This window comes from Oculina patagonica, chromosome 10 (genome assembly GCF_052425735.1).
Source record: "Oculina patagonica isolate OP01 chromosome 10, crgOcupat, whole genome shotgun sequence".
In the NCBI taxonomy this organism is placed as follows: Eukaryota; Metazoa; Cnidaria; class Anthozoa; order Scleractinia; family Oculinidae; genus Oculina; species Oculina patagonica.
The window spans coordinates 21452888-21472012 of NC_135767.1; the positions used below are offsets into that span (position 1 = coordinate 21452888).

The 19125-nt window shown below is 38.9% G+C and overlaps 2 protein-coding genes across 4 annotated transcripts; both read left to right on the forward strand.

Moving 5' to 3' along the window:
• Positions 1–180: 180 nt before the first annotated feature.
• Positions 181–6413, forward strand: LOC144667498 (ubiquitin-like protein 4A). Its single transcript, XM_078528920.1, has 4 exons — positions 181–338; positions 618–723; positions 4001–4182; positions 5471–6413. Exons 1-4 carry the CDS (start codon positions 291–293, stop codon positions 5561–5563), a joined length of 429 nt encoding a protein of 142 aa, XP_078385046.1. The 5' UTR covers positions 181–290; the 3' UTR covers positions 5564–6413.
• A 2342-nt stretch (positions 6414–8755) lies between these two features.
• LOC144628903 (nuclear transcription factor Y subunit beta-like) lies at positions 8756–18859 on the forward strand. Of its 3 annotated transcripts, none has more exons than XM_078487019.1 (9): positions 8756–8908; positions 9197–9660; positions 14145–14218; positions 14949–15014; positions 15224–15291; positions 16075–16204; positions 16986–17082; positions 17212–17291; positions 17686–18859. In XM_078487019.1, the coding sequence occupies exons 2-9, from the start codon at positions 9219–9221 to the stop codon at positions 17710–17712; spliced, it is 984 nt and encodes a 327-aa protein (XP_078343145.1). In that variant the 5' UTR covers positions 8756–8908; positions 9197–9218; the 3' UTR covers positions 17713–18859. The 3 variants fall into 3 exon arrangements, with proteins under 3 accessions (XP_078343145.1, XP_078343147.1, XP_078343146.1); XM_078487021.1 differs by having other exon boundaries at positions 17215–17291; XM_078487020.1 differs by lacking the exon at positions 8756–8908 and having other exon boundaries at positions 8933–9660.
• The last annotated feature ends 266 nt before the right edge of the window (positions 18860–19125 follow it).

A 19125-nucleotide genomic window follows, 5' to 3' on the forward strand; every position in this document is an offset into this window, starting at 1 on the left:
GATTAACGAAAGCAAAATTTTCGGGCCTTAAGGTCGTCTTCTGTCTGCTTCTGGCTAAGGCTACCTAGTGTTTTTTATAGGTCCCCTGGTCCGGCAACAGTTGACCGTGAGGAGAATGGAGAAGAAGTGAAGCTTGGAAACCTGGCCGGAACTTAGTGGCCACGCAGTGTGTCTGTTTCTGTTTCCATTCGGCACGGAAGTGAAAGAATTTTGCTTCATTTTGACTTCAATAGGCAACAGTTTTGATCCTTTCCTTTGCTTTATAGTCTTTTAAAAGTATAGAATAGGATATGCAGATTACTGTTAAGATATTGAATGGCCAAGAAGTGCGATTAGAGGTAAGAGGACAACTTATTTTGAGATTTCATAGAAATGCGTTTTGCAAGCGAAGCTCGATCCAACAGTTCTTTTCAAGTGAAGCAATTTCAAAATCGCCTTAATTCCCATTTTTCAATTTTTTTATCTTTATAATAAAGCCTCGTGTGAACGTATACATGCTTGCAAGTGTTACGATCGTTAAGATTCTGACTAATGAAAGAACAGGCTCAACACTGCGTCTCCCAGTGTTTAACGTCTCTTCACTGTACTTACATTGTATTCTTGTATACAAAATGTAGGTTTCCGAAAATGACCAGATCTCACAGGTAAAGAGACTTGTGTCTGAAAAACTTGATGTGCCTGTGGAACAGCAAAGATTAGTATTTAAAGGGAAAACTTTAGCAGGTACAGTGTCATGTGTGTTTTACTAACTGTTATCATTTTCCCCGGGGGGGGGGGGTTTTTTTTTTTTTTTTTTTTGGGGGGGGCGGGTTTTTTTTTTTGTGGTGAGGTTTGTTTTTTTATTTTTTATTATATATAAGAATATTTTTTTTTTTTTTTATTTTATTTAATATATATATTATATATTTTTTTTTTTTTTTTTTTTTTTTTTTATTTATTTAAAAAAAAAAAAAAAATTATTTTTTTTTTTTTTTTTTTTTTATTTATATTTTTTTTATATATTAAAAAAAATATAAAAAATTTTCTATATATATTGTAAAAATATTATAGAGAAAAGGGGGGGGGGGAAAATATTATTTACCCCCCCCCCCCCCCCTCATTCCCATATGCCAGGATGTAACATGTCGATCATCAAAAACGTAGTCGAAAAGTCGATAGTACTCAATATTTGTCGATAATTGTCAATCGACAAGTTTAATTTGTCGATAAAAGTCGATAATAACAAGATTTTCAACTGATTATCGATTTTATCGACAAAATGCAGACACATTTTCAATCGGCCACGAAATTCAAGTAAGTGTGCCATCAACTGCAGTCTTGTTTCCTGCGATATGTCGCTTTTTGTATTTCCGATCAAAATCAATCAAAATCAAACAAGTCAATAATCACAAGAAATTGTGTGATCGACTTTTATCGATTTCCGATATTTGTCGATTGTTTAGTATCAAAAAAAAGTCAATTGTTTATATCAAAAAAGTCAACCTAAATTTAAACGTCCGACCTGAGACCATGAAATTTGAAACGAACAAGTTATCACTCACTGGAACGAACGATACTTCACTGACGACCTGGAACGGGAGTGACCTCTGTACTCTCACAACTCTGAGTGCAGACCCGAGATGCAAGACTCATCGGGACGGAAGGAACGGAACGAGAACCAGGCCACAGCTGAAGGAACATAAGCACGATGGTGACGCAGACACAAAGCACATGCGGCCATAGGAAGCGGAAGACGAAGACAGGACCGCCGTAGACCGGTGAAAGAGGCGGGAGGAGGCGCCACAGACAGGCGACGAGCGAAGGACCAGTCGATGAGGGGGCGAACGAGATGTGGGCGAAACGAGAGCTGGGGGAGCGGGCGAACCGGGGCGAGGGACCGCTATATCCGTCCTGCATATGCGCACGTCTCGCGCCGGTGACCTCGAGAGAACGACGCCAGCGAGGGGAGAGGGAGGACCCGGACGGATCACGGGAAGGGAGGGGAGGGGAAGGGGAGGACGGGGAGGAGGACAGAGGCTACGAACGGGGGGGGGGGGAGAGACGAGGAAAGGACAGCACGACTAGGCGCGGGGGGACGCGGAACCCGGGGGGGGGACCGGCGGGAAGGAGGCGCGACCGCACAGAGAGGGAAGCGGGACGGCCGCCCGAGCGGGCAGGGGGGGGAGGACCCCCGCCGAGCGCGCGCGGCCAACACAGACGAACCGAGGGGACACGCGGGGCAACCAGGAGGAGCGGACCAGGGCGAAAGACACAAAACCGGCGCGAAGACGTAATGTATACTATTCTGTTAACTTTAATGAACTAGTGGTTGGTGGTGTTCCACTCTGGATGATGTGATTGGGAGGCATGGTCAGGGCTGTCATTAAGTTTTTATGCAACCGTAACATTGAAATTATCACGCGTAGCATTTCTTTCTGAATGCAAGTACATGTATAAAGTAACACAAATCAACATTTTCACCCGTAACATTGAGTGAGCTCAGCCGTAACAGGTGTTGCGGGTTACGGCCCTTAATGACAGCCCTGATGGTGATCTTAAAATTATGGTGAGCAGTGCTGGACTCTGGATCGAGCAGTCTGTGAGCCCTGGCCGGGGTCACAGTGTTGTGTTCTTGGGCAAGACGCTTTACTCTGATAGGGCTTTTCTCCACCGAACTGCATGTTGTAGGTCAAATTGGATTTCAAGTTTTATCTGTTTCCAAGCTACACGTAGGTTAATCTGTTTTCAGCCTGAGATAATTCTTTTACAGTGACATAAATAAATTATAATTGTTTTAAATAATTAAAAGAGAGTTATCTTCAGGTTAAAACAGATTAACCTACAGCTGTAGGTTGGTTACTAGGTAATTTAGAAGAGGGTAACCCTGCAATGGGCTAGCATGCCATCCAGGGAGAAGTAGAAATACTCCAAGCCACTAAAAGCCATGGAGATCAAGATAAGCTCTGGTCTGATGGGCCACTAGGTAAAAATGTAGACTTAACCTTACCTACCTGTTGCACACTGACAGATTTTAATACATGTACAGGTCTGTTATAGGGCAACAAAACTGTATACTGTTGTATAAGAACACTTTATTCATAATCTCTCTGGTATGCTGGAAGAGCCCTCTTTAGTAGGTGGTCACTAACTATTCTTGTCCACAGAGGCTGTGATCCATTTGGTCAGGATTTCATTCTCATTTATAATTAAGTGACCAGCTTCATTGACCTTTTATGAAAGCCAAAGCTCGTGAAAGCTTTGCCTTTTCCGTGTGGGCAGCGGGGTCCCAATCATGAATCATGAAATTATTTTTATTCAAATCATGAATCAGGTACAGTATATTTTTCAGACCATTCACAAATCACGTATCTAATATACTATTGAAGAATAAAAGCTTTAACTAAATACTTAATAAGTGTGGCATTTGTACCTTTCAAAAGCTTGGTAGTAAGATGGTAGTGGTAGTGTGACTGAGGCTTTTTTTTTGCCCTGTTATACTTGTACTTGTACTCACAACTGCAGTTGATGTTTCAGTCAACTCAAATCGTGGCAGTGATAAGACAACATGCTTCTACAACACACTTATTTCCTAAGCATTGGAAGATACCGTACAATTCGGGTAAAAAGGCCCCCTGGTTATACACTGTAGGTCCATCTACCAGAGAACAACAAAAAAATACATCTGGTTATAACCCCCCCCCCCCGCCCCGTTGGATATAAGCCCCCTCTGCTTGAGGACAGTGCTGAAATACATGGGCTAAATGTTGCCTCATTATAAATTTCTTAACTTGAAAACATATGTACATTGTATTTTGATCTGCACTGCTGTGGCTTGTCTTGAAACATCTTTTTATTCTGCTTATAAGCACCCCTGGATATAAGCCCCTCCATTAAAAAGCCCATCTAAAACGCCTTACATGTATGAAGTTCAGTATAAGCCCAAGGCTTATTACTGGAATTTAACGGTGCATGTAAGTTAACTTTCCTTAATCTACAGCCACTGTTTTATTACCACTTTTAGATTCTTCCACATTACAAGAGCATCAGATTGTTGAAGGAAGTAAACTTCATCTCTCCATAAGAAAACCAGGCAATGGAGCCAGTAGTGGAAATCCTGATGACTTCTTTAAACTACTGAGAGAGTTTGTCAGAGGTCACTTCAGCGAGCAAGATACTGAACGGGTGATGCAGAAATTCAGGGAGGTTTGTAATCATTTGTTGTTAACTTTTATTAATCATGTTAAGTTTGAGTACATGTACATGTAAGTCAAGTGTAACATGTCTAGGTTGTAAAACTGTACGGGCAACTTAATTTGCGGAAAAGAGCAAGACAAAACTTGGTGTTAAAATCATATGGCTTAATTGAATAGCTTGATAAAGATGCAGTGACAAGATGAAATCCCCCCGCCATGCACGGGTGAAGTCGTCTGTTGGGGGGGGGGGGGGGAAGCGAACGGACTGGAGAACACTGTGACGGCAGAGGAGACGGACATAGACCAGCACCACGCAGGCGCCCCGCCGGGGGACAGGACCGGACAGCACGAGGAGGGGAAGAGGGACGGCTGGGGGCGGAGGGGCGGCCGCACCGGGGGCGGGCAGGAGGGAGAACGGAAGGACCGAGCACAGGGAACCCGGAACGACGAGAGGAGACACGCACAAACGAAGGACGAGAACAGGAAAGGGACCGAGGGGACGGGGAGAGAGGGGAAGAGGAGACAGAGCGAGAGAAGGAGGGGAGGGAGGCGGGCGGGCTGTCACTCTCACTCCGCAGAGGCACACACACCCACCCAGCGACCCACACGCGCAGCCCCGCCGCGGAGAGGAAAGAGGAGACAGGAGACAGGGAGACGGAGACGATCTCAAGTCACAGCAGAGCATCAAGCTATTCAATTTTTCTTATCCAGAAGTCAGTAAATACAATTGTAAACATGTTATATTTCAAGCTTTTAATCAGATCATACATGATTTTATTATATAAACTGCGGTTATTTATTGGGATTTTAACCCCCGAGAAAAACGGTATGATAACCTTGATGTAATGTATGTAAAATTCTGGTACAATATTTTTTTATGTGTGTTTGATATCACCAATCACGGCTGACAAGTTTACCATGTTTCAATGGTGAATGAGCCAAAATTTATCAATTTATCTAGTTCAAACATAATTTTTCAGAAAATGTCCGGAAACGTTTGGACGACATTTGGACAACGTCGTCAAAAACAGTGTAATTAGAAGGTTTATATAATAAACAGAATGATACATGGTTGCTTGGAGATATGAAATTTATCTTCTAGTGTTCAAAACGGATATCTCACTCATTCCCGCGCTCTCTTGTGAGATATCGATTTGAACACTCGAAAATAAATTTCATATCCCTGCACAACCATGTATTACCCTCTGTGTATTTCACTTGATATAAATTTCACCAGACTAAAATGTTTTAAGAAGAAAAGTGGTTATTAATTATTATGTGATGTTTTATTTATTCAGGATTTTAAGACATGGGTATGGTCTCTCAGTCTTGATGACATTGAAAGAATGGCAGCTCTTCATTTGAACGAGTCAACTGATTCTGGTTCTTGATAACACACCATGCTCCAAGCCTCTACAGAATAAAAAAAAAATGATAGTCAGTTGTCCATCTGATAACAGAAGTGAATTCAAAGCAAGAGGAGCGGTCATGTCATGGTACTATCAGTACATGACATGTACTGTAACTGCAAATATGCGGAAAAATCCGGGTCTTGAATTGAACTGTAAAGGACCCAAAAAGGAGTTTGTTATAGAAATACATAATAATACATACATGCATGTACTATTCACATGCCATTCCCAAGACTACCACATGTAGATGTGACTGCAAAGCCAAAGTAGGAACTTTTGAGTGAGTTTTTGATGACTCACTTTTGTGTTTTTGGAAACTTATAAATAAATGTACTTGATGTCGAGTCAACTTAAAGAAGCTTTGTCATGGATGTGCTTGGAGGGCTTCTACTGCATATACACCTACATTTTGTATACTGCAAGCTATAGATGATATGATAACTGTTTTCATTATTTATTTAAAAGATTTGCTGACCAGTATTGTCAGGGACAGTAAGCCCCGGAGGACTGGGGCGGGAGGTTTGGCCTTCCCAATATTTCCGAAAAAATAAAACATTACCGGTACCAAGAGAAGAGTCCCTTAAGCCCCCCACTTCAAGTCAGTAGTCAGCTTCCCCCCCCCCCCCCTTAACCCCCTCCCCAGTTGGAAAAAAGGTCTACAGTCCCTGATTGTCCTGGAAAGTTCTGTTAACATGTGTAAAACTGTCAATTTTAACTTTTTACTCTTACTAGCTTTTTTTTTGCCACAAACAACCTGCCTATTTTCTAGGACAGTTATTACAGTGTTATAAAATTTATGTGTTTTGTTTTTACTTAGAATATCCTATTACCGGTAAAACAAACAAGTTATATTTTTGTCAGTAGTGTATCTTGGTTTCATAAGATTTGAAGCATATTCAGTTTGCAGTATGCTTGACTCCATGTGTCATGAGGGTAGCAAAGGGTTTATGCGTGACACGTGAAAAGAGCAAAAATTAGTCCGTGAGACGTGAAAATAGGGCAAAAATTATACCCTGACGCGTGAAAATAGCTAGAAGAGACACGTGATTCGTGAATTCTGTTGTTTCAAGTGTATCACGACATCCCCTTTGCTACCCTCTGTTATGATTACAAAAGGCCCAAAAGTGGATATGGTGTGAAATGTGGGAGCTGGTACTGTCCGTTTTCGAGCAGAAGTTCTTGTTTTTACCTTATCCACATGCCAATATAATTGTCCTGACTGCTCTCCATGCATTTTCTTATGGTATAAGTTGGGAGAATTTGTTTAAAGATTGAAGTAATTTCCCTTTGGTGATCACTTTATTAATTCTTATAACCTTTTCTCGTGATAAAGTCTTGGTATTGTTAGGAGAAATTTGATGTTGGTCACTCTTGGGACTTATAGGGTTAATATTTTGCTAGAACTATAAACATGAAGGAGCAAGAATATGTCGTATCTATTAGCCAATTTTTTTTTTTTAGCCTGGTTTAATCTGCCTCAATCTTAACATTTCTTGCTCCTTTTTTTGGTTTACCTCAGCTTTGCCTGATTGCTGTTTTTGCACTTAGTGAACTATCATTTTGAAGTTTCTTTAATTTACAGTCAATTATCTGTAAAGTGGATACTCTTGAGACCAGGGGGGGGCGGGGCAGCACGCGGGAGCCGAGGGAGCACCGGACGCAGGCGGCAAGAGGGTGGGATTCAAGCTGTCCACAAATTTATATAGGGAGTTCAGTTACAAACAAACAAGTAAAATCTGCCAGAACCAGCCAGCCAGCCATGTCTGCCTTAGAGAGGTGTCTGCATTACAGTGGTGCATGCTTTGAGAGAGTTGACTTACGATTCTGTGCTTGGAAGAGCCTAAAAACCCAAAAGAGTAATAAAATCCAATTTAATTTATTTGGGTAGGGAGAATTTTCTTGTTGACTTTGTGACTTGTTAAAAAGTTGGTGGATACTGTAAGACTGAAAAACAAATATACAGAGAATTTGAAGAGCAGCCATTCTTCTCTGTAATACAGAATGATCAGGTCACCAGAACTCCATTTTTAACCCCACCCCACATCTTCCTATCCATTCTCCCTCACCCTTCAACTCTCCTCCGACCTTTTCAAAAACCTTTGTAATTGTGTTTATTGAAAAGAAAAAGAAAAAGAAACAAACAAAAACCTCGATTTGATCTGCTTTAAAAATGAAGCCGTTAAAATGCCTAAAAAATATCGTTAATAGAACAATTTGATAGTTCGGTGCCAAATCAGTCAAGGCATGAAGCTCAAAATTCCATGGGGGAGGGGAGGGATAGGAAGGACTATAATTGTGAAATTGACGGACATTTTTGTTTAATTTTCTTTATGTTGGTGAACTGAAAGTATTTACATTTAAACCATGTGAATATATAAATTCACTCTGGGTGAGATTAAATTATTTCAAAACATAGTAACTAAAACAAATATTTCAAAAATATATTTTATAGAAGAGGTCCGCTTAGCTATTGCATTTTTCGGAATTGTTTTAAGAATTTCTGTTTCGTATTTTGAGAGTAAAAAGATAACTGAAGAACAGTTTCGTAGCCTTGGGGGTTAATTCGAGAGATCACACCCATAAGTAAATACCGTGTATAATTGTTTGTGTGTCCGTGACAGGTGAATTGGGAAACTCAGCTGTGTAAATAGAAAATGTTTCATTTTTCTAATCGAAATTTTTTTAAAAAACTAAAACATAAAATAAAAACAACTTAGAATTATGCATGTCTTTAGGTATAAAGTTTACGTTGGTTTATTCTTATTTATAAAAGAAAAACTGAAAAAATCGGCGCTTTTATATATTTTTTCGATGCACCTTCGAATAATCATGCATAATTTATTGGCGGTGAAATAGAAAAGAAACAGATAGCGAAGGCATATGGAGAAGAAAACAATATTTTCAAGGATATTTCCAATAGCTGTGGGAAATTTTGTTATTCCGTTTTTAAAAGCGATGATTTTTAGACGCTATTTCGTATTTTTTCAAGCCGAAAAATAATAAATTTGACAAGAAATTTGAGCAGACACAAACAAAGGGGAAGTAATTTATGCAAAGTAAGCCAGTGTTATATTTCAAAGACCACGCCTATTGGCGGAAAAAAACAATGGTTTGTGTACTTGGGATTGTGATTGGTTCTTTATGACAGCTGGGCGCCTTGATTGACGTGTGATCACTGCGTGTGGAAGTTGTGCTCTTGGAGCTCGTTTGTGAGTGGTGAAGAAGGCGAACGAACAGCCACTCGTATGCGATCTGGAACTCGCGTTTTCGTTGGCTGCTCTAACTCAAACGAAACACCGGCTAGCCAACAAAAAATCGAGAAAGGTTTGTTTTACCTTCACGCCCTCCACCAATTATATTTCTTGCTATTGAGATTCCACGTTTTTGACTTGAAGTTTTCGAAGCGTTTCGAAGATTACCGCTCGAGTCTGCGGCCGCGTTTTGTCGCTGAAATTTGTCTCGAAAGTTGTTTACATCTTATTTTTCCGGGCGGTTTTTGAAGTCAAAAGCCCCCGTGGGCATTATTTTGTTTTGAAGGCAAGGGTTTAAACCCACTTACCGCCGAATTCAAGTCTTATTTTTGCTTTCTTGTTTCAAACATGGCTTTTATAGTGGTTTGTCTACCAAGTGTCAGATGGAAGGCGTTGAGGAGGCGAGAAATGAAAATACAGATGGGCTTAACACCCAGCCTCCAGACAGCGGGCAGGGCAGCTATCCACAGGCTGGACTAGCGACTTACACCCAGGCAAGTGCAGTTCCAAATGGCCATGGCGCTGAGCAAGTTAGCATTCGACAAGTCATTGAAAACCGGCCCGAAGTTCAAAACGAAACACATGTAGGACTTGGCGACGATCGTGGCCATCTGTCGATTTCTAACGTCCCGGGTGGAGTTCAAGTCGCTGTTGTACCCTCCACAGACGATGTCGGAGTAGTGGACGGGAGTTTAGCAAGCGCTGCTTCGGCGGTCGAACGAGCAGATGATGGTACCCATACCGTTGTAACAGCGATGCCCGCTGAATACGGTTTACCCGGACCATTGCCGCCTCAATATGTTATACAACACGATGACCACGAGGGTAAGAGAGATATTTTGTTATTTATTTTCCTGTTTTAACTGGGTAATTATTCTGGTGATATGTTAGTTAACGTATATTTAAAGTTTTAATTACACGTCTGGAAAACTTGTAGATTTCAGCACGCTTTTGTTGTAGATTGCATTGTCGATTTCTTTGACTGCATGTGTTTATTCCATGAAGGAGTGTAATAATGCTGAAAATCAATCAACTTTATGTTACATTTTTGGAATATTATTGATTTCGTGGAAATTCAAGTACATCTTCAATCGTGTTATAGGTGCATCTATAAGAATTTACATTATTTATCCAAACTATAACTTCCTTGTTTGCAGTAATTTCCTTGTTAGAGCGAGTTTCGATCTTCGAGCTCTTGACATCTGAAAGGGAATTTTGAATATTGTTTAATACTGCATATGTGGTGTGCTTTTAATTGCTTAAATGCCCTTTGATTTCCCGCTTCCCGGTAATTTTTGGTAATGATCAATATTTACAGGAAGTGATAAATGAAATGAACCGTGATTTAATTTTATTTCTTCATGAGTTATACATGTACTGAGTTATATTATCACAAGGTCATGGAGGTCAAAAAATGGAGGTCAACAAAATGAGATGTTGTCTTGATAGATTGTTAGAAGTGAATGCCTGACCCCCTCAGCCTCCCCATAAATGAATTAGGGATTCCCCCGTTTCTAAACACCAACAGTGCCTGCAAAAGTGTAAGAAGTGCGGGATATACAGATTTTTTTTTATGTGTTGAGTTGAAGTAGTTGTATATATATTTTTTCGTGTAACTTATTCAGTTGGCAAGTATTCCTTCAAGGTGAAAGTGTAAATTTTTATGGGTAATTGTTACTGGGATGTAACTCTAATAAATGATGTTTTATCAATACAGCATAGTATCTAATATACTGTATGTTGTTTCCCAACAAATTTTCAAGTCTTCTGATCTTGCAAACAAAAAAAAAATGTCCCTCTCCTCCCAGCCTTCAGCTCAGGAGAGGTTAATACCTACCCCACCCCCTCTTTAGGGGGGAGCATGGATGGTGCAGTTGTGCGAGTGTTGGCCTCCTGCCAATAGCCCAGGTTCAATTCCTGTACCCATGGTCACATGTGGGTTGAGAAACCTGACTTAAATTACTTTAACTTGGCCTGTGTAGCCAGGCCACTTGACCTGTGTAGCCAGGCCACTTGACCTGTGTAGCCAGGCCTATTATACTTACCTGTGCCACCCCAAGCTGTGAGGAGAATGGGGAAAGGTGTTTCATGCCTCTCCCCGTTCCTCGCCAGGCTTGATGAGATTGTTCAGGCTCTCTGTTCAGGGGGAAAAAAGGCGAATCTCTTTCTTTGGGAACGCTGAAGGCAGGTTTTTTTATAGCACTCTCCCAAGTGGCTGCTTTGCTTGCTAAAACTTGTGTCCTTTTGGCAACTTGTGGTATCGCGCCTTCGGCACTCAAAGAAAGTTATTCACTTTGCCTCTGAATAGAGAGCCTGCTCGCAGGTTACATAATACTGGCCTCGTGACAAACGTCTTAGTTGGGAAATGAATCATATATGCATCCTGTTACATAGAATGCGAGCAGGCTCTCGTTCGGGGGCAATGTGAATCTCTTTCTTTGAGAACGCTGTTAAAGGCACGATTTACTCCGCCCAAGTGGCTCGCTTTGCTCACCAAAACTCGCGCCTTCGGCACTCGAAGAAAGATATTCACTAATTGCCTCCGAATAGAGAGCCTGCTTGCAGGCTACATTTGGCCACGTGACACCATAGTGTGTAATATTATTATGCGCCTGTTAAATAAATGTCATCCTCTCTCAATAAAAGAAATGAAAATAAAATAAAACTTGCTGAATACCTGTGGACAATTATGTGTTCACATCAAGAAATTGTGATAAGAACTTTGCACAGAGGTGACAAGATTTAATTCAAAGCATATACATGTACAAAATGTAATTTCCAAGACTATTATTGTTCACAGTATGTACGCCTGCTTGAAAAGTATTTTAAATTGTCTGTTTTAAACTCAAATTATTAATATTTTTTGTTATCTTGAAGACTTTGGTGATGCCTGGCTACAAGACATTTATTTTATTTTCTCCACAAAACAGTTTCCAACGGCGCCTAAACCGAATATATACGGTATATATTTTTAAAATTCTCATCCCATGATCACTTGATCCCTTGGAATAGTTATTATAGTGGAAATTTAAGTCATTTTCAATTTTTTTTTCTTGTCAGGAAAGATTTTTGTTATTTAATATATTTTTTTCTTTTCTGAGTATTTTTTGTTATTATTAATAATTGATTGCTTTAGCTGTGATGGTGTATTATGTTCTTATGAAAATTTAATTTGTCTTTCTTTTGTGTGATAATTCTTTACATGTATGATTTTTCTCCCAGAATAAATTAAATAAATATTTGTAAGCTTTGTTGGCGCACTTATTGTGCTATTACTTGCATAGATTTGTAAAAAAAAAATGTTAGAACTTTCTTGTAAGAAAACTGGTTATTGTAAAGGTTTTACAAGTCTCCTGATTGAGGTGAAAAATCTCCATTCAGCTTGAAACATTTTAGAAGTTTATGTAAGGGCTTTGTATGTGAAATTATCACATTTATCTCCTGCAGTGACGTGAATAATATATCACGTACAATAGATGATAAATCAGTGCAAGAACTAGTGCATTTCATCACAGATTGTCCAATCAAAATCCTTTTTTGCAAGTACTAAATTGTCTTAATCAGATAAATCTTCTTGATACAAATTCTGTTGTCCCTAATTGAGTAATTAGGATCGCTTTATTAAATTTTCAAAGCAAAAAGGAAAGTAAACATATTTTAAAATCAGCCATGAACATGAACATGGGATATGGCGGTGGCTATCCACTGATGCCATTTGATCCAAACTTTCCCCCGCCATTCAACCCATTCCCGTTTCCAAAAGGTTGGTGTTGATTTTCTTTTTGGTGGCTTGTGGTAGGTTTAATACGTACAGCAAAGGTTCTGTGTGTTGCAAGGTGAATCAAAGGATTCTTGATTGGCTGTTGTGTTTGATGAATTTGTCAAGCTTCACCAATAATTCAAGAAACCTTTTCCACACTTCCAATCATATTCTAATGGAGTTTATGTTCTAAAGGGTTATTCTGTGAAATATGAAAATTTCCACGCTGTCCAATGGTGGTGGCAAATCCCCAACGCTTCCCAATCACTTTCAAGAGTAGTTTTGTGGCGTTCATTGTGTGCACAATCTTGTCAAGGAACTCGACTCTGATTTGAAGAACTATTCATCTTTGGTTTTGGAGATTACAGTGCTGTTTTTAGTTCCTATTATTGGTTTGCTTTTGGGAATCGAGAAGTGCTCAGAGTGAATTTATTATCATTTTAAAATTGTATTGAGCTTATCTTGGGATAAGATTTTCTTTACTACATGAAGAAGATACATGTATAATTATAACTTTGTCTTGGTCCTGTTAAAATTGAATGGTCCATTTTGAAATGGTTCTGAAATATTTTAGTTCTACAGTAGACAAACCCTAGATAGTACATACATGTATAACTGTAAAATTTGTTTTTGTTAATATAATTACGTACTGTTCCAAGTACTAGACATTAATTATTTTTTGAGATAAAATGTTCCAAAACAATGAAATACATTACTTTAGTGGTATATGTCAATTGCCATCCCTTTGCCTTCCACAGTTTAAGAGAGCTAAACTAAATGTAAAAGTGGATAATCTTTAAAATAATTGGGTACATACATGTATGAAAGAACAGTTACATTTATTTAGCATCTTAGGGAAGTGCTGCTAGCATCCATTTGAATGGTTACACTAAAAGATTTTATGCAAATGTATAAGTTACACCATAAATCCCATTGGCAAGAGGCAAGAGTTTACTCTGTGAGTGAAAAGGTGAAAAAACAGAATCAATAAGGTGTTTGTGTCGACTGTTTCACTTGTATGTCAGTCTCTTATTGCAATACAAGCAAACGTGTAGCTGTTATACATTTTCATGTATATGACTATACATGGCAAAAGCTGTAATCATTATGATAAAATATAAGTTCACTCTAATTATTCGTTGTTGTTTGTCTTCTCTCTTCTTTTTATATATTTTATTCTAGCAGACAAATTCCCATTTTTTCTCTCTCGCGAACAAGGGAACTCTTGACAATAAATCTCAAGAAGTTTCATCGGGAATGTTGGTAAGCGATAATACACACTTAATCCTTGAAGTATTCTCTAACAGCTACACTGTTGAAGTACAAACTCTACACGAAAATCACCAGAACCACACAAACAACCCAACTCGCAAACTGTATTTCATTCCTGCAAGAACACAATTTAATTCTCATTTTTGCGAGAACAGTACATGCAATGAGTTATTGAGGCCACCGCCAGTGGTAAACCCTGGTTTGGGTGAGTTGACATTTGTTTAGTGTTGCCATTTTTCTTTCTTAAAGTTTAACTTTTATCTTTCTTGTGGAACAGGAAATGAAGATGCTGGAGGACACGGTGATATGGATAGCGAGGAAAAGGAGAGAGATGATATTCTCAGAGAACAGGTAATAGAAAATATTTCACGTAAGTCTGTCATTAATTTCCCCAATGAGAAACCATTGCAATGAAAAAGGGATACAGTAAAAACTCACGTGTAAGAACCTAGGGATTTAAGAACCTTTTGGCAAAAATTTGCTTTTTTTTATACCCCAAAATATAAGGACCTGTTTAGCCAAACAAATTCTAACAGGTTCCTATATGTGGGGTTTAACTATTTAATTTATAAAATATTTTTACCAAAAACCACTGTATCATTGATCAATTAATGTTGTTGGACTTTTGGCAACATGGGTACATTAATTAATAAATATTTATTATGAAGAACAGACCAGATTTTATACTATTTTCTGATAACCAACAACAATGTCTACTCTGTAGAAATTAAGAACCTAATTAAGAACCTAATTACCCTTAACTGTCAATAAGTACCCCATTATACAAGAACTTGTTTTGCCAAACTCTGGAAAAAGTAGGTTCTTACACGCGGGTTTTTACTGGTAATTTGTGATTATTAATTAAAAGGGGATAATTTATGAGCACTTGTAATTTAACTAGTAATCGCTTTATTTATTTGGTGGTCCCAATCTTGATTCTCTTATCACTTTTCACCATACAGTAGTATCCCGATTTCTCGAACCTCCAGGGGAAATGAAAATTGCTTTGAGATATTGGGAGTTTGAGAAACCGGGTTTGGGGGTTATTCAATGTTGCATCTATTTTTTCTCATGACATTAGGATCGGTTCTTGCCAATTGCAAATGTGGCCAGAATAATGAAGAAGTCAATTCCCAAGACAGGAAAGGTATGTATTCATTGCTTCAGTGTAGCAAACTTTCAAGTATTCTCCAGGTTTTTTTTTCATAACTGCAAAATTCTGAAAATAAACCCTGGGATTATTTTTGCTCAATATCCCTAAAGTTTAGGTTGGTTTATTTTCAGGGAGGGCTTATTTTTTAATTAATATTATTTGGTATTTGCTGAATTTTATTAAATATTTTTTCTTTTTTTCAGATTGCAAAGGATGCCAAAGAGTGTGTCCAGGAATGTGTGTCTGAATTCATCAGCTTCATAACTAGCGAGTATCCTTTGACAGCAAAATAATATTTTATTGGTATGAGCGAGAGTTACATTGTAATCAGTTAATTGGCATGTTACAGTCATAAAGTATTATGTAAATGATGATGTGTGTTGAAATCCAATGGATTGAAGGAGGGGCATGGCTCATATTTGGTGATGGTGTATTATTAAGTTGCTGTAACATTCTCCAGTTTTCGTACTGTCATGAAGTGATAAATGCTAGTCCACCTTGGGATGGGGGGGGGGGGTGTGGCAGCTAATGTTTTGTGCGCTAGGCTGCCGATCCAGCAGTCCGGGTTCGAGCCCTGGCCGGGGCACTGCGTTGTGTTCTTGGGCAAGACACTTTACTCTCATAGTGCCTCTCTTCACCCAAATGTATAAATGGGTACCAGTGAATTTACTGCTGGGGGGTAATCCTGCAGTGGACTAGCATCCCATCCAGGGCAGAGTAGAAATACTTCTAGTCACTTCATGCTACGGAACCAGAATAAGCTCTGGCCTGATTGGCCACTAGGCTCGTGTGCAGACCTTACCTTTAACCTTGGGTTATTCCAGCATTTTTTCAGGTCTAAAAATTAATCTTACCCAAGAACACAGCGCAGTGACCCTGGCCAAGGCTAAAAAACTCGGGCTCTCAATCCAGAAAGTAATACTTTCCAAGTTGGCAGAACAATATGCTGTGACCAAAAAAAAAAAAAAATTGCTGTTTGATGGATTGTTTAAATGTGATCCACCTAAGACAATTGACAATTGTTCAGTCTTTAAATTCCTTAACTAAAGCTCAGGGCAAGTGAAAGATGCCACCAAGAAAAACGTAAGACAATCAACGGGGAAGATATCCTTTTTGCTATGCAAACCCTAGGATTCGACAATTACGTGGAACCTTTGAAGCTCTATCTGCAAAAGTACAGAGAGGTAAGGCACGCAAGTGAGCTGCATATTATTTGTACATGTATATTGCATGTATTTTGTAATAAGAAGGTCTTTACAATGTCAATTTCATTTAAAGTTTTTTAATGGGCTCAACCCCAACACTGGGAACAGTACATGTAATAATGGTTGGCAGTAGGAAAGCTTTCAAATCTAGGAATACTGCACAAGTCTTGGTCAGAGTACATGTAGTTTACTCCTTATTGTGTAATTGTATAATGAACAAACTATCATGGTGCTTTTCTATTAAGAAACCGAGTGTTACGTCCCATACCCATGCACAACTTTCTAATCATAATTAGTAGAAACTCAGCTGTGTTCTATTGGAAATACGCGAATCTGATTGGTTCTCCCACTGTTTTCTATTCGCCGATAGAAAACAGTCGCGCGCGAGTAGCTCTTTAAGCAGACCAAATTAATAGTGACTTATATTAAATGAATGGATTCAGGGATGGAAGGGATGTCTTTAAAGTGCACAATATTGTAGGTTTTGGACTACAATCATTTAGAGTTTCTACTAAAACAATTAGACTACTCGCCCTCGTTTTCTATGAGCGATAGTCAACTCGGCTGCGCCTCGTTGACTATTTGCTCATAGAAAACTCGGGCTCATAGTCTAATTGTTAATTATAACAGTGCACATGTATAGGTGGGTAAAAATGTTTTAAAACTTTAGAGTTAAGTGTCTACATTAACATTAATTTTCTTTTTAAAATCGCTTGTAATTTGTTCACTGCTAACACTTTGTTGTAATTGTTGTTCACAGTCAATCAAAGGAGAGAAGTCAGCTCTTGTGTCTGAGGGAAGAGAAGGCGAGATGGAAGATGATGAGCATACTGTCCATCAGTTCCAAGTTGCGGCCGGTAACAAAGCTCTTAACTTTATTAGCACCTTGTGTTTATCAGTAACAAGAAAACCAAATTTAAAATACTTGAATATCTCAGAAAAGAGAGTTCTTAATTTTTGTATCTTTCTTTTTTGTTGTTTGACAGCAGCTCACCTTCACCCTTCAATGATTGCGACAGATCAAACTCCAACAACTATTTACAGCACTGCACCATACCAAACAACGGTAAGCAAAAAACATATATACTCTCCAAACTCATTGCCCTGTATCCGTTCATTGTTAAAATAGTGTTAAAACTTGATGATGAAAGTTTGCAATGGATCCTAGTGGCCCATCAGGTCAGAGCATATCCTGGTTTCCATGCTCACTAGGTGACTACTCCCCCCTGGATGGGATGTTAGTCCATTGCATCTAATCTCATCATCTATCCACTGCTTGTAAGATTACAAATTATGTAACAATGTAATGATGTTATTAGGATAACTACATGTAAGTTGTCAGTCACTTCATTAGAATGGTCTGCGACCATTATGGTCTGTACTAATGTGTGGTTGTTTTTGTATATAAAGAAATCTCTTCCACTTGTCTGATGTTATTTTTCACTCACTTTTGTCATTAGATGCAGCAACCTCTGCACTTCCCGTAAAGCAGACAAACTACCATACTACAAAATGGATATAATATGTACATAGTGCTCTGAGCCACAAGAACAAGCTCTTCACATAAGTGATCTATTTCACCAGATTCCTACCAAGTCACTATTCATTTGATTTTTGGTTGAGGGCAGATTGAATAAAAGTCTGATATGAGGTGTGACTTGAGATGCTTTCTTTCCATCACACCTTGCACTCCTAGACTTGTTTCCAGTCTATCCTCAACCGAAGATCGGTAAAGGCTGCTGGGTACAAGTCTTCCATTGCAGATGATATGTACAGGATGTCCTAAGAGGATCTCCAAGAGATTTTACCAGAGCTGGGCTCTTTCATATAAATCAAGTCGAACTGTATTCAGATATATATTGTTGTGGTGTGTAGAGCTTTTCAGATGTAACTAGTATTCCAGAAGCTGGTTTACCAGAGATGCTGAACTTTTATACTGGGCATTGTTTGTGTAACTTCTGGCTTTATAAAATAGAAGTATTTGTATATCCATCATCAGTGAGTAGAAACTCAGTCCTGTTCTATTGGAAATTGTTTTGTATTCCCTGATAGAACACGATCACGCAAGTGTTGCTCTTTAAAGGGAAAATGTTCTTGAATCTTTTGATTAGTAGTACCGGTACATAAAATTGCAGGTTCTCGATTCAATCCTTTAGAGTATTTACTTAAATAATTCCGCTACTCGCCCTCGTTTTCTATGAGCAAATAGTCAACTTGGCTGCCCCTCATCAACTATTTGCTCATAGAAAACTCAGGCTTGTAGTCTAATTGTTAAATAAAAGAAGAAGCATTGTTAACTTTGACTGTTTATGTGCGAAGCCCAGTGTAAATTAGCTTGAAATTTTGCTGCGACTAACCTTGCCCAGTGTATAAGTGCCTGGATACAGATTTGTGTAAATATTATATTAACAGAAATTCCAAAAAAAGGTAAAAAGGAATTTATTTATCCTGGATGGTTTTATTCCTTTTTGCTGCTTTATAACTTGGCAGTGTGTGGATGTTATTTGTAAAGGTTTTACATGAAGTAGTAGCCATACAGAGTAGTAAAGGTTCAAATAGAAATGGTATACACTGTAGATTTTAAGTCTATTTAGAAATAAACCTTGGAAAATAAACCTTGCCTTGAAACGCTTAGTGGCCCACAGCTGTTTTATGCGCTGCCATTAAGTGGACGGGGACAGGGGTCGGGAGCTCAGGGGAATAAGGGCGGAGGGGGTACGAGAGGCAGGGGAAGAGAGGGCAGGAAGTGGGTTTCGTAAGATGGCGGGAAGCGGGAGAGTTTGAAACAGATCTCACAAAATTGCGTGCCCTTTTTCAAAAGCCTTAACAGGTTCTTACATAAAGGGTTATTAACACAAATTAAGGCTAATTAGGTTCTTAATTTCTGAAGAAAAAATTTC

What these genes read in the sequence shown, in the direction of transcription:
- LOC144667498 (XM_078528920.1), top strand. Translation starts at nt 291, where the DNA reads ATGCAGATTACTGTTAAGATATTGAATGGCCAAGAAGTGCGATTAGAG. An exon ending in GCCAAGAAGTGCGATTAGAG is followed by an intron (nt 339 to 617) that starts GTAAGAGGACAA and finishes TACAAAATGTAG; the next exon opens with GTTTCCGAAAATGACCAGAT. An exon ending in TAAAGGGAAAACTTTAGCAG is followed by an intron (nt 724 to 4,000) that starts GTACAGTGTCAT and finishes TACCACTTTTAG; the next exon opens with ATTCTTCCACATTACAAGAG.
- LOC144628903 (XM_078487019.1), top strand. Translation starts at nt 9,219, where the DNA reads ATGGAAGGCGTTGAGGAGGCGAGAAATGAAAATACAGATGGGCTTAAC. An exon ending in CAATTCCCAAGACAGGAAAG is followed by an intron (nt 15,015 to 15,223) that starts GTATGTATTCAT and finishes TCTTTTTTTCAG; the next exon opens with ATTGCAAAGGATGCCAAAGA. An exon ending in TCAGTTCCAAGTTGCGGCCG is followed by an intron (nt 17,083 to 17,211) that starts GTAACAAAGCTC and finishes GTTGTTTGACAG; the next exon opens with CAGCTCACCTTCACCCTTCA.